This window comes from Monopterus albus, unplaced genomic scaffold (assembly GCF_001952655.1).
Source record: "Monopterus albus unplaced genomic scaffold, M_albus_1.0 scaffold70.1, whole genome shotgun sequence".
Taxonomy (NCBI): Eukaryota; Metazoa; Chordata; class Actinopteri; order Synbranchiformes; family Synbranchidae; genus Monopterus; species Monopterus albus.
In genome coordinates this window covers 833,757-848,701 of record NW_018127950.1, presented here as the reverse complement: position 1 = coordinate 848,701, position 14,945 = coordinate 833,757, and the positions used below count along the sequence as shown (strand labels likewise).

The window sequence follows — 14,945 nt, the reverse complement described above, 5'->3', positions numbered from 1 at the left end:
TTGGTAGAGAATGTCCTGCTATTACTCAGGTCCCACAAGAGAACACTGTCGATCAAATACTTTGTGGGACATTTCTGTATTATTATTGCGCATGTCTAGTAAGGGGATATTGCACAAAAATGGGTAATAGTATTTTCCCAGTGAACTTCAAAACATCGCACTTAGTAATTCACATAGTGGAGTAAATATAGATATAATATAAACTGACAGGAGCCGTTTTGCTGCATAGTGACCACTTAAATTTGATACTTTATTTGTCAATAATGCTTATATATTTTTACTAGACAAAAGGTTTCAGTGCAGAACTTGAGAAAATTTTACATCGTGATACTGTTATTTACTTTGACTTGATAATGCATTGTCACTTATCAACCTATAGGGGGCGCTTTAAACGCTTTCTTTGGGTTGGGTTTGTATGAGCCGATTCAAACATTTTTCAATATAGAATTTAGGGTAAATAAAGCTTGGTCTTCTATTCGTTTAAGATAATAGTTACTTTTATTAAGCTTACAGTGTTTATCTCGACGTGGGCGTTCCCATATTTTTTATTTCTGTAACCGGTTTTGAGGAAAGTGCTGTTCGGAAATCGTTGGCAATATTCACATACACTGATGGAGAACAGGCGAGGCTTTCAGGTTGGTTACGCGATGGCCGCTCTCTCAATAATATAGGGATTTTGAGCGGAAAACAATGGCCTGGTCGCTCGGAGAGGGGTGTTGTTACATTGACTAACTACCGGAATGATAGCAGCACCATTTTAGCTCGCTAGTTTTACTTTAAAGCTTGGTCAGAGATGTTCCATTTCTGTTAGGGACCCAGTGTTTTTCTTGTTCGTCTCCCGGGCCTGGCCATAGCTGCCTACACTGTAGCGGCGGGTTGCTACTTTCGGATGAGCGGGCAGTCACTCTCAAAGAGGTGGGGTTTGAAATTAGGAGAACCGAAGGAAAAACAAGTCAGCAGAGCTTCGCAGAGAGGTGGATAACATGAATGTCAAATCTTAAATTTATTTCGATGTGGGTGGAGGGTCAACAAGATCAGAGTTTCACTTCATGTTCTTGCTAGTTAGCATTAGCCAACGGTAATGTTAACTTGCCGTAGCTACAGCGATATGGCATAAGTAATTTAACATCAGTTAACCTTATCTAACGCAAGACTTGTCGATAACACTGCTATACAGAGTAATTCCGAAACAAATCTAACACGGGTTTAACGTGAAAACTGTCTTGATTTTGGAAAGCGTTTTCTTTGCATTTTGTTGGCGTACGTTAGCCTCTGCTAACTGCAGGTTGCTAGCTGAACTAACTGGTCAGTGACGTAACGCTGGTCATTGTTTTGACAGCACGCAGCATCATAGCTGAGGCTGAAAACGTCCGGAATATTATCCTGTTTAATTTTTCCCCCCCGCTGTCTAACAGACACTGGTCAAAGTTCATATTATCTTAGAATATCCTCTGTTCCCCCCGCAACATTACTGATCTGTATTTTAATTGTTAAAGATGTGCTCCTCTAATGCGAGTTTTTTCTGCAGTCAGTATATGTTGTATCTTACCTCATTGTTTTCCTTTGGCTCTTAGTTGTAGGATGGATCCAGACAGTGGGGCAGAAACACAAAAAGCTGTCAGTTTGCAGTGGAAGAGCTACAAACTCGTCCAGGACCCAGCCATCAGGCGGGTCGCACAGAAAATTTACAGATATGATGGAGTGCATTTCAGTGTGCCAGTGAGTTGCGTTCCTATTTTTCCCTCTATAATGTGTGTGGGACTTGAGTTGTATATTTGAACTGTAAACTGTGTCATTTTTCTAGGACTCTGGTTTTCCTCCTGTGGGCGAACTGCGGGACCCTAGACCCCGGAGACTGTGGTCCAGGTATACAGAACTGTCCCTTCCAGTGCCAAAGTTTAAGGTGAAAATTTCAAGCATCACATTCATTTCACAGACCCTAGTAGCTTCATCACATGGAATGACTAGATCTTGTTCCCGATCCTGTATTTGTTATTACAGCTTGATGAGTTCTATGTGGGTCCCATACCACTCAAGGAGGTGACCTTTGCAAGACTCAATGACAACATCAAGGAGCCCTTCTTGGCAGAAATGTGTGCTAAGTTTGGTGAGGTGGAGGAGATGGAGATCCTGTTTCACCCCAAGACCAAGAAGCACTTGGGGCTGGCCAGAGTGTTGTTCACCAGCACCAGAGGAGCCAAGGACACAGTTAAACATCTGCACAACACTTCTGTCATGGGTAACATCATTCATGCTCAACTGGATATAAAAGGTAAGCTAATACACCTAATCTCTACCAGCACCATAATACACAAAGCAAAATATAATGCAGTGGGAATATGTTCCAACTTTTTATGTCCTATCTTTTTATTTATTGTTCAAGAAAACACTGTATTTTTTGAGAACATTATGATTTTTTTTTTATTTCTACCCTGCAATTCCTCTTTCTGTACCATTATCCAAATTAGCACCAAAAATAATTATTTTGTCCATTCTCCAACTCCCTAAAAAGTTTTAATTGAAAGCTGTTAAGTTTTTGAGTTGTCTTGCTTACTAACACAATGATAAGCAAATGAGACAGATAAAACAATCACCACTCTCTTGGTGGAGCTTATTAAGAGTAATGGAGCTTGTCTTGAAAATCTCATTATCAGCAGATTGAGAAGTTAGTTAATTTCACTGCATGTATTAATGTTTTTCTTCTTTCATTTTTTTTTTCCAGCCTCAGGCCCCAACGCAGCCACAGCCTGACACGGTATTGTCACAGCATAGTAGTCACTTGAGTTGTTTAATAATATTTGAGAGGATGTAAAGAATCATTTGAATGTTATACCAGTGTTTTCATTTGCTGCAGTCTGTTTATGAATCAGATAAACTGGGAAAACACACCAAAAGCTGGATGCGAGGGGGAAAATATAGACTTGAATTGTAAAAAACGCGCGAGTCCCAGGGGAGACGCATGTCTCATGCGCACGCCCTGGAAGTAGTGTGTCACACGTTGACAGAATTCCATTCTGTCAAATGTTTCACAGCCATGAGATGCACATAGGAAATGCTTTCAAAACACTTTTCAGTGTGTTTTCCCTGTAAGTGTAGCTATTGAGTAAACAATGGAGTGCTGCCTAATTTTTGAAATTTTAAGATACTTTTCCTATTTCTGCACAGTCGTCAGAAATTAGACGGAGGCTCTCCAGTGAGCTTGCAGTTTTGGCAGCAGGGGTCCAGGCCCTTACATCAGGAAACATTACCCCTTGCTCTGTGGACACTGGCTACAGTGACCAACGTCTGGACACACCCAATTCGTCCATGGGCCCCTACACCCCAGGCTCCTCTACTTCATCTCAGGGTGGTGGAGGAACACCTTATGGCTCCAGATCTGGGACCCCTTTCTCACAAGAGTCGGGCTACACTGGTGGAAGGTTAGTTGTTAATATTTAACAGAGTTACGTGTCAAATTTTCACTTTTGCTTCCACAGTCAAAGATGGGACCTACAGTATTTATTTTGACATCTTTGGCTCTTTATTTGTACATTTTCATTTCGTAGTTTGGGACCTCAAGAAATTTCACAAATCATATGTGTTATTTATCAGTTATTAAGTAGTGTTTTATGAATAAATGCCTTCATTTGTGGCTTCAGGCATCCTGGTTATAACAGTGGCACTTTGGGCAGCGGCTACCCTCCCCAAGACATGCTACCCTCCTCCTCCTCATCTTCTGCTGTTTCATCTACTGTCAGTGGATACAAAGTGTCTCGATACCCAGAGGATGCACAGGAATCTTCAGTGTATCATCGAGGTCGCCCTATATACCCCCCAACCCTATCATACCGTCCCAATGAGCCGCCGTGCTACCCCCCATTCCCCAGTGTTGGAGGGCCAGGGCCACACATGGTGCACCACTGCTCAATGCCTCCGCCACCTTTTGCCACGCAGTACGATCAGCCCCCCATGTCAGACAGAGATAGGGAGCGTGACAGAGACTCAGGTGGGCGCTACGGCGCGGGAGGTATTGGTTCTAGAAGGTCATCTTATCACCACCAGCAGGACACAAATTCTTCCTCAAAGTACCATTCCCATCACTCCCACCACCACTCAGACCGCAGGGATGACAGGGGGTACCGGCGAGACAGCCTGGGCTCCCGGTCAGGTGACCACAGCCACCAGAGACATCGCAACCACCACCATTCTCACAACCACCATGGCGGCAGCAGTAGCCGCAGAAGGAGCAGCCACGACAGAGACAGAGATCGAGATAGAGACAGTGACTACTCTAATAGCTCTGACCCCAGATACAATTCCAACTCATACCACTCTTCCTCTAACAGCATGTCTCCTCCCTCTTCATCTTACTCTGCATACGCCACCTCCAAAGAGCCTGCCTCAGCCCCCCCTCAAGGACTGGATGTTTCCACATCCCCCCCCCCCCCCCCCCCGCCCCCCCCGCCAGCCTCTGTTATTGCAGCGGCTGTAGCTGAGACACTTGGAACAGTGGACTTCAACCAGGATAGTCCAGCCTGTGAAGAGCAGTGGACAAAGCCCAAACGCCGTCCCAGCACCCCACCTGCCCCACCAAAGATGCCTCCACCTTCCTCCCCGCCCCGTCCCTCCATCAGTTCCTCCTCCACCTCACCTTCTTCCACTTCACTCCCCCTTCTCGTTCCTTCTTTGTCCAGCTCCCCACCGCCTCCCCAGCACGACTCCTCTTCCCCTGAGCCGGATTCCACCAATGAGAGTTTACCGTTTGTGTACCACAGCAGCAGCCTTGACTCTCGTATTGAGATGCTCCTGAAGGAACAGAAGGCTAAATTTTCTTTCCTTGCCTCTGATGAGGAAGATGAGGAAGATAGGAATGAGCAGAAGCATAGAGGTGCACGTAGGGATGTAGGCGAACGAAGAGGAGGGTCAGGTGATGTAACAGGGGAGCATACAAGTGGTAATCAGGAGGGAGACAGTGGGGATAAGGCCCACAGGAGACAAGGGGAAAGAGACAGAGATGGTCATAGAGGAAGGAAACGGGGAAAGGAAGGAGAGGGTAGGAAGAGTCCCATTGTACTCACAGCAACACCTTCCTCTTCCACCTGTTCTCCCCACATCCCACCTCCAGAGGAACCCCAGCCCCAGGATGACCTCTCTGCTTCTGGAGCTTTGCAGGAGGAAACTTCACAGGTGGAATCTGCTGATAAACAGGGCAGGACAGGAGCGCACACGCCACCTTATAATGGCCAGAGCCAGGTAAAATCGGTAACATGTAATGAAGCTATTGGGTCTGCACTGTTGTTGTGCTGTCAGATGAAACCAAGTTGCTTCTCATTTTGTTGCAAAGTGGTGTCAAAATGTTTTGATGTTGTATGTAAGCATCATTTATTGCACAATGAGAAGAACAGGCTGTCCTCCCTGCTACTATTTAATTTGTTGCAATTCTTGAGAGGACTAGAAGCTAAGAGTAAAAATCCATAGAATTCACATCTCAGGTGAGCACACACATTTTTAATAAGCAGTGTTAACTGTCCACTACACACATGGACATTTCAGGTTAGAGTTAACTATCTCACCCCTCAATTATCATGACTCTTCATCACATATTGGTAAAGTTGATGGGCCGCTAACTGCTGTAGTAAAATAAAAAAAATTAACTGACTCTAAAGGGCAACGCACACTGGTGGCATGTGACACCTGTTAGAACACCCACACCATTTCAGTGCAAGCTGACAAACTAAACCGTCATCACGGGTTGATGCGCTTCGGTGCATCAAGCTATGCCAGTGTCCTCATCAAAAGAATAAAATACTGAAATGTGGGCATCAGGTGATGTGCACCACCTCCAGTGTACGTTGATCTTAAAGGTGTTTTGGGTATGTTAAATACAAGAAAAAGTTGTAAAAATATTATTAACAAATGCACACATATAAAAGAAAATTTCATACGAGTCTACAAACAAAGACAGAAATTCAAAAAGACCAGTGATAACCAGTGAGGTGCAGTGAGGTTATCACAGTGGTGTTTAAACACTGGTGGTTTCCCAGCTTAAAACAGTAAAAACTCTGTTTTCTTTCAGTCTTCCCCTCATTCCTCAGGGGAAGACATGGAGATCTCAGACGAGGAGGAGGAGGATACTACCATAACAACTGTAACCACCCACCAGCCCTCAGTCACCTCAGGTTCATCGCCCTCTTCGTCCCAGGCTGCCATACCTTCACAAACAACAGAGACATCGTCTTCACCACCACCCATTTCTGACTCTGCACAGCACTTTGGCACCTCCATGCACCCTCCCATACCTTCCTACCCTCCTCATTTGCCTCCTCCACCTCCCCCTGGGTACTCCCTCCAGCCCCCACCTCCCCCAGGGATCCCCCCTCTTCCCCATATGGAGTTGCACCCTGAGTATCCTCCTCCCATGCCCCTCCACATGTATGACTATGCTGCCTCCATGGAGCTGATGAACCAGTACAGTGGTGGGGCTCCTATGTCCTTCCAAATGCAGACCCACATGTTAAGTCGCCTACACCAGCTGCGCATGTTGTCATCCAATGGCACCCCAGACCCTGGTGAGGCAGCCACTGCAGACTACACATCCTACCATCTCCACTCTATGCCGCCAACCCACACACACCACCCTTACATGGACCAAGAGGGGAGTGGGGCCGGGGCTCATTATGACCAGGACCACCGCTACATGCCCCCTCACATGCCCTACCCCTACCCTGACCCCCACATCACTCAGATACCACCTCCTCCACATACAGGCTGGCCACCACATGTTTTACCACCACACTACCAATCTTACATGCCCCTACCTGGTTATGACACCATGCTGCCAGGGGGTAGAGGTGACTATAGGGCTCCCGGGGAGGACATGCCCATGCTGGCTGAGAAGCCACATGAAGGCACAGTGCAGATGGTCCTGGCTGCTCTGATCCAGGAAATGAAAAACATCATGCAGAGGGACCTGAATCGCAAGATGGTGGAGAATGTTGCCTTTGCCACATTTGATGAGTGGTGGGAGAGGAAAGAGACCAAGGCCAAGGTAAGAGAGATTAATTACTACAAGGCTGGAATATTCTTTTTTTTAATAAAGTTGCACCTATCGACCTTGACCGGTGACCTTGAGTGAGGCTTGCCCTTCTGTCTGTATGGGGCACATTCACTTGTGCATTGGAAGTGCTTAGTGTACAAGCAGTGCACAGAAGAGACTGCAGAAACACCCCGGAGAAAGGGAAGCTACATCTAAATCTCCAGCAAATAGTACACAATGAGCAAATTACTGGCTACACATGACATGCATGTATATGTACAGTGTATCCAACCCATGGTAAAACATAGGAAATACAAACTACACACACTTCCAAAAGATCTGTGTGCTCAGTAGGACTGAAGTGACAGGCGTTCTTTTATTACCTGTTGTACCTGTTTATATTTGGAGAAGTACAAATATTGCAGTTCATTTTTAGTTGGAGGGTTGTAAAAAAAGAGTAGGAGAAAGACATGAATGTAAAACTTTAATATGTTGTATTGTTATTATAATTTAATTTTTCATTAAAGAAAAACGTATGCATGCTGTCAATTACAGTTCTTAGAAAATTGGAATCGGCAGTTCAGACTTGGAAAAAAACTGGAAATTGGAATCGGTCAAGAAAATTGCAATTGGTGCATCGCTGTTGGGTTTTGTCTGAACACTAGAAATACTGCATTATTCCCTTTTTTGTGCTGATATTGAAACAGCATTTGTTTCATCAAATTTTATTTGTCCTCATGTACCTTACTGTTACAAATTCATCTTTTTTATTTTCAGTCTAAATAGATACCTTATGGGATGTCACTGCCTTGTAACCAACAAGGGAGTGTTTTGTTTTCTAAAGCTGTCACTACTTTGACTACTTTGTCAGTTTAAACTTGCCTGTGTTTCAGTAGCAAGCAGTCATGCTGCTGCTGACTGTACCATTGTTAATAATGTGAAATCGAATGGTGAAACAGAAACAAAGATCAGAGGCTTGTGATTGATCATTTTCAATTGTAAATATTTTCCAGCCTTTCCAGACAATGGTTAGGGGGGTGTCTGCTTTGCGGGAGGATGAGAAGAAAGAGGAAAAGGTCAACCGTCCACGGGAGCCTCTCATGTCTCTTGTGGATTGGGCAAAGAGTGGTGGCATGGAGGGCTTTTTTCTTGGAGGAGCACTACGCCTGCCTTCCTTTAAGGTAAAAGCACAACACTGCAACTAAGCTTGGACTGTATCTCTGTGTTTGAGCTGTGATTGATAAATTAAAACGCCTACATCTACCCCTCTGATTTCATACATACAATGACAAGTGTAAATTTTACTGTGACAAAGAACTGTATCACCATCATTGTATGCCCTTAGTTTGGACCACTGCATTATAAAAGAACACTCTGTCTGGCGGGTCTGGATTAAAACTGTAGCATATTTAGTCCTAATACCACTGCCAGGCATCCAGACTAATGAATTGTTTGTGAACCTTGTGTATATTGATTTTTAACAAGTACAAAAATATGAAAAAAAGCAGTTTTGGTACAAATTTTGTGGTATAAATTTACAGAAGTGGTCAAAGTAACTGTTCATGTCCTCATTATTGACTTCTATAAATATTCTCCAATTGTGCAGGTGAAGAGGAAAGAACCTCAGGAGCTTGGAGAGGGAGACATGAAAAGGCCACGACCCTCAATGCCGCCAGATGAGGATGATGAAGGTTTGCTGTGCCCATGTTGAAAATTTGAATTGGAGGATTGAATTAATAGACCTGTCGCATTTAACCCATAAAGTGTTGTCTTGTTTCCAGCTGCTGATGGAAGAATGCCAGAGGCAGACAGGCATGGAGTTGAAAGGGACAACAAGAGGAGGAAAAAGAAGCCAAGAAGTCGTAAACCTTGGGAGCTGGACAGCGAGGGAGAAGAAACATCAGATGGCTCCTTGACTGAAAAGGTATGATTTTTTTTTTTATTCATTCTTTTTACTTAAAAATCAAACCCTGACAAAAATATAATAATTCATATTACATCCAAGTAGTTACTTTTTTGCCTTAACATGATGATATTACTTTGAAAAGTCATGTTGTTCTGTTAATGATGGCTAGATGGCAGCATTTCACTATGATCTTTTAGTGTTGTAACAGCCCTACTTCTATGTCTAGGAGGATGAAGAAGAAGAAGAAAGTGAAAAGGAATCTGATGGTAAATAATAAGCAGAAATCACATTACTGTCTTTATGTTTGTGTTTGCGTTCATTTAAGGCAAATTTCTTTCTTTTAGATGATGCCCTCAGTGCTGACAGTGATGACGAGAGCCTCTCTTCATCATCTGAGGACTCTTCGTCTTCAGGGTCCTCATCTTCATCTGCCTCTGAGGATGAGGATGAAGAGGAAGGAGAGAGGGCTGACAGTGAAGGGCCAGACAGCATGGACGAGTCAACAATGGACAGCACAACAGAGAAAGACTATGACAGGTATAAAAGTTACATACATTGTCAGTATTATATGATTAAATAATGTCAGTTTTCACCCTGTTAATGTTGCTGCCTCCAACTTATTCTTCTATTTTACTCAGGGAAAATAGCACAGCTGCTGTTCCAAAGGCAGAGGTCAAAACAGGTTAGTCCAAAGTTCTCATCAATGTCAACATTCAGTGTCAACATGATTTACAACAGACAAACCTGGAATCTGATGCTTTATGGCAGTAAATAGTAGGGATGGGCATTTCTAGCTAAAATACTATTTGACAATTATGATTCATTCTCTTAATCATGGCTAGATGACAGCATTTCATTGTGATAACAGCACCATATTGCTAGCGTTACCATGTGCACGTGCTGTAACTTTACCTGTAAGTCCCCGGTGTCCAATTATCCAGTTGTGACGTGACAGTTTTTCTTGATGGAACCCTTTACAACAAATGCCATCAAATTTCGAAACCCCCCCCTCGACAAAGCTAATTGGTAGCATGTCCTTTGCCATCTTCTTTGTGATGAGGACCCCTGTCTGCTCTGCATGTCAGTCTTCAAATTTCCTTCTTCAGGTGACAAAACTAGTCACTCACAGTTGATCTGCAAACCGCACCCCACTTTGTGCTGGATACCTCGCCTTCAAATGGCTGTGTATAGCGGTTGTCGCTTTATGATAAGTTAACTTAACCTGGCAGTTTGTACTGCACCTCATTTTTGTTTATTTTGTTGAAGAAGTTCCACACAGAACTCTCTGATGGCTCCAGTCTCTGCATGTTTCTGCTGTTTGTATTTGGCGCTGTAGTAAAAAGATATACTGACCTCGTTATCGCATTATTTCCAGACGCTGGTAAAAGCAAGGGAAAACACTGGCTCTGTGATTGTAAGGACAAAACCATAGGCACATTAAATATTTGATTTTATTTCTAAATGTAATACTATTGGAATATTCAAAAAATCATTGCCTATCCCTACTAAATGGCACACCAATGTTAAAAACTATGCAGTGTGTTTAGTTTGGCTCAATCTTAACATACTTCCATGTGCCTCTTAGGTGAAGCTAAGGACAGCAAGGCAGATAAAACAACACTGCTTACCAAGCGCCCGCCATCACCACCATACCCACGTCCTTTGTCCCCAGTTGTACTTGTGCCCCCTCTCAAGAAACGCAGGAAAACTGTTTCGTTCTCCATGGAGGACAGTGACAGTAAAATGCAGCAACCGACTGCACCACAGTCGCCGTCTCCCTTACGAGTGGCGAGTGAATCTCCCGTCCTCTCCCCCGGTCAGCTTTCTGACTCCCCTGTCACTGCTCCACCAACCTCCTCAACTCGTTCTACTCAGAGCATCCGGCTGCTCCCCTTTGCCTCCAAACCAGGTGAAGGCAATGCCCTCATCGTACCCCCAGCAGGACGAACCCAAGATTCTGATGAGTCCAAAAAAGGAACTGTTGTTTCTCCCCAGACCACTCCTGTCAAATCCCCTGGCAAACGAGGTGCAGGCAAAGACTCCCCCAGATCTCCCGTTCTTCCTCCTGTTATGGTTTGCCGCACTGTGCAGAACCTGCCTTTGGATCATGCTTCTATGTGCAGGATGGCCTTTGAAGAGGCCCCTCCTCCACCCCCTGCCAACAAACGGTCCAGAGGCAGACCTCGGACGACCAGCTTGTCTTTGTCGACCTGTCACTCCCTCAGAGAGGAAGACGAGGATGAGGAAGAAAGTAAGCAGAGGTTGCGACTCAGAGAGCAGCTTGGGGCGTCCAGTCTTCTGCAGCTGGCCTCAGCTTCAACCACTGACCTGTCTGTTTTGGCAGATGTAGCCTTGAAAATGGACCCTGATGCCGGGGACTCCGAGGAGACGGAGACATCAGATGAGGCAGAGGAGCATAAGATGGAAGAGGGTCTGTTCTCCCCAGAGTCACTGGCCCGGATTATGAGTCCAGAGGGTGTAATTGTCATTATGGAGCACAACTACTGCAGACCCCCAGTTCTGCCAGCACCACCCAGTACCAAAAGGACTTTGTCCAGACAAGACTCTTCTGTCTTACTCCCAGCAGACCTCAACACTATTTCTGGGGTTCTTGAAGCACCAGAGGAGGTCATTGGAGAGGTGATACCATCCAGGCCAGATACAGGAGAATACTTGTCTGCAATGGGAGTGCTGTGTGAGTCTGAAGATGTGGGCCATACCACAGCTGTACCTTTATCATCAAAGAAGAAGAGTGTGATTGGAAAGGGTTTCAAAACTGAAAATGACAAGAGCAAAAAGAAGAGAAGAAAGGACAAAGAAAACCTGGAGGTTCTTCACACAAAAAAGCAGAAGGAGCAGCCAGGCAAGAAGCAAAGAAAGCAGAAACTAGAGGTGCGTGGGAGTTTTTGTGGTTTGTTCCTGTAAACGTTTGTGAATGCGTTCGTAATGACAAGCACTGTGTCATATGCAATCATGTGTCACACTACTGTGAGACAGTTGAACCCTGACTCGTCTCAGACCAATTTTAGGTTTTCTGCTTTCTTGGAAATGATATGTCTGGGTTTTCCCTCTTGTAAAAATGAATGGCTTTATGGTCTATCTGTGTCTTGTCCATGCACAAGTTGTCATACTGTATGAAACTATTACTGGGATTCATCAGTGGAAATACAAGTATGTATATATTTGGATATAATTAAAAAAGGTAGAAAACTGTCACGAGCAGAATTTAAATGGCCAGCCTTCTGTCTGTGGGGGGGATACATGGTGGATTTTGGCCAGAAGATGTTTTTCGAGGAGCACACAGAGGGGCAACGATGTTGTCTTTGCTCTGTACAATATTTAATGCAGAATAAATTAGTCAGTGATACAGTCAACACAGAAAACTCAGTATTTTATGTAAAACGTTCAGTTTGTGTTTTCATGCTTAAAGCTAATGTCAGCCACCTGTTAAAATGCTGTGGCTTGCTTTTTCTATTAATTAGTGCACAAAATGTATGATTGATCAGTCATCTGCTGAGCTAAGACAAACACGTCCTGAGATATTGTTTTAGTTAGCAGATGATGTTAAATGTTTGGTCTTTGCTGTGTAGAACAGTACCTCTTCTTGTTCCCTGCATTCACATTTTGCACACTTTTGACATATGTATAAATTTAAATATATAACTGCAGACTTGCTACATGTCCACACAGCCTTTGTGCTTGGCAGTAGTTGTGTTAATTACTAGTAGTATTCCTCTTCCACTGTGCAGGACTCAGACTTTGAGGAGGATGTGGATGTGGAGGAGCTTGAGTCTGGAGAGCTGTCCAGCTCAGACACAGAGGAGGAGGTGGTTGAAGAAGTGAGGAAGAGCGAGCGTCTCTTTCTGCAGGAAGCAGGGATAGTGTCTTCCCAACGCTGGCCGAAACCTGTCCCAGCACCCGAGCCACCAGCTGTGAAGTTTGACAACCGTAGTGAGTTTGAGCAGATGACCATCCTATACGACATCTGGAACTCTGGTCTGGATGGCGAAGACTTGATGTTGCTGAAGAGAACATATGAAAAGCTGCTGCAGGATGACCACAACTCTGACTGGCTCAATGACACTCACTGGGTTAACCACACTGATATCCTTATCAATGACTACTTTCTGCATAAGTATGTGTCTGTGATTGCCATGGAAATTAACCCAAACAATCTATGGCTGTTGTCAATAGTAGGCTATTTAATATTTTAATGATTTATTTTAAACAGATGCAACTTGTGTCATTGTCATATCACTGTGTGGTTTCCTGCTATTGCCCTTGACCTTTGAGTTGCACTAACCAATTTGCCAAACCCTCGGCGTAAAAAGAAGAGTGCAGATGGGCAGCTTCGTGAGCATGTGACTGGTTGTGCCAGGAGTGAGGGTTACTATGCCATCAGCCGCAAAGAGAAGGACGTCTACCTGGACCTGGACTTGCCTGAGCAGGTCATACGGGAGGTGGAGAATGTCGACACCTCGGTAGGCACACTGCCAATTATATTCTCTATCTCCAGTATAAAGCCAACATTTTCTGTTTTTTAATAAGTACAAATACAACTCTGGTCCTCCAGGCTTGCCACTTAATTTTGAAGTAGCCTGTTTAGCTGTGTTGTACTGACATGATCAAAGTAGCGATTGAGAAACTAAGGTAAAATGCTTCAGACATAGTAGTTTAAAATGTTTGACAGTTGTGGGGCATACCGTAGCCGAGTGGTTACAATACGGTGCACCATATACTTGGCAGCACACTGTGTGCGCGATGTTGTTGCATCGAATCCGACCACCGACATTTGTCGTAGGTCTCCCCTGCCCTCTCTCTCTCTCGCTCTCTCTCTCTCTCTCTCTGTCTGCCTTGTTTCACTATCAGTAGTAAAGGCTAAAAGCCCACAAATATAACTTGGTGGTAGTCAGGTGTATTTGATTGTGCGGCAAAGTTCACATAAAAATCAAACGGTTCCAGATGACAGAGCTGTGGGAAGAATTTATGTTCTCCAGTTCTGTGCTGCCTCCGTAAGCAAATTTCAAGGTGTCCTGTGGTTGCTGAGTATGATTATTACAGATGGTTAATGATGCTTGATAATACATCTGAAGAGCTGGAGTAAGTAAAGCTGGTCCACAGTCATTTGGCTCAGATGAACAGGTCAATATAGGCACTGGAATAATACACGTGAATTTCAAATGGTAGAGGTGAAAGTTGATGGATGTGTGGAAAACAGCTTCACCTTTACCATATGTGAGATTTTGCAGAATTATACAATACAGTAAGTTGTGGTTTAACCAAGTAAATGTTCTATAAAAAAAATTGATGCAATAATAAACTCCATATCTATTTTGTTCTGCACAACCATTAACGTTACAGATTATTTAAGGTCAAAGGTCAAGGTCAAAGTGTTTGTCATATGCACAGTTAGGAAACGTGTTTCCCTGTGCAATGAAATTCTTACTTTGCCGTCCACATGAATGCCACATAATACAAGTGAAATATAAAGTAGATGAGCAATAACACAAATCTAAATAGGCAGTAACACAAATCTAAGGCACTTTAAAGCAGCAAGTGAAAGAAGAACAATAAAAATACAATAAGAACACAACATAATGTAGAGAGAATATATGCTACGTGGGAGCCGTGAAGTGCAAATACTCAGCAGTGAGTGTGCAATTATGCATGTGCAAACTGAGAAGGTAAACAGTACAGGTGGAATTACATGAGGTAGATCCTGAGTCAGCTGTTTAGGATTCTGATGGCAGAGGGAAAGAAAAAAAGAGTTTTTCAGTCTGGAGGTCCTACACTTCACACTTCTGAACCTCCGGTCAGAGGGTAGGGAGGCAAACAGTCCGTGCTGGGGGTGGGTGGGATCTTTGAGGATGGAGGCAGCTTTCCTACGCACCCTGTGGTGATAAATGCTATGTAGAGAGGGCAGTGGAGTCCTGGTGATCTTCTCCCCAGTCTTTACTAGTCTCTGCAGGTACTTGCGGTCCATAGCAGTAGTGCTGCCATACCAGACAGTGATGCAGCTGGTCA

General features: G+C 44.1%; 1 protein-coding gene across 1 annotated transcript in view; it reads left to right on the top strand.

The window, feature by feature from the left end:
- The first annotated feature begins 641 nt into the window (after positions 1-641).
- The window catches only part of setd1a (SET domain containing 1A, histone lysine methyltransferase), a 19,840-nt gene continuing 5,536 nt past the window's right edge, over positions 642-14,945 (top strand). Inside the window, exons 1-16 of the mRNA XM_020605446.1 lie at positions 642-915; positions 1,575-1,719; positions 1,805-1,903; positions 2,002-2,272; positions 3,173-3,419; positions 3,639-5,232; positions 6,056-7,027; positions 8,029-8,196; positions 8,622-8,706; positions 8,797-8,939; positions 9,148-9,187; positions 9,266-9,458; positions 9,560-9,603; positions 10,507-11,813; positions 12,671-13,025; positions 13,221-13,402. Of these exons, the coding sequence (XP_020461102.1) occupies positions 890-915; positions 1,575-1,719; positions 1,805-1,903; positions 2,002-2,272; positions 3,173-3,419; positions 3,639-5,232; positions 6,056-7,027; positions 8,029-8,196; positions 8,622-8,706; positions 8,797-8,939; positions 9,148-9,187; positions 9,266-9,458; positions 9,560-9,603; positions 10,507-11,813; positions 12,671-13,025; positions 13,221-13,402 (5,871 nt within the window). The 5' untranslated portion in view covers positions 642-889. The remainder of the gene's footprint in view (positions 916-1,574; positions 1,720-1,804; positions 1,904-2,001; positions 2,273-3,172; positions 3,420-3,638; positions 5,233-6,055; positions 7,028-8,028; positions 8,197-8,621; positions 8,707-8,796; positions 8,940-9,147; positions 9,188-9,265; positions 9,459-9,559; positions 9,604-10,506; positions 11,814-12,670; positions 13,026-13,220; positions 13,403-14,945) is intronic.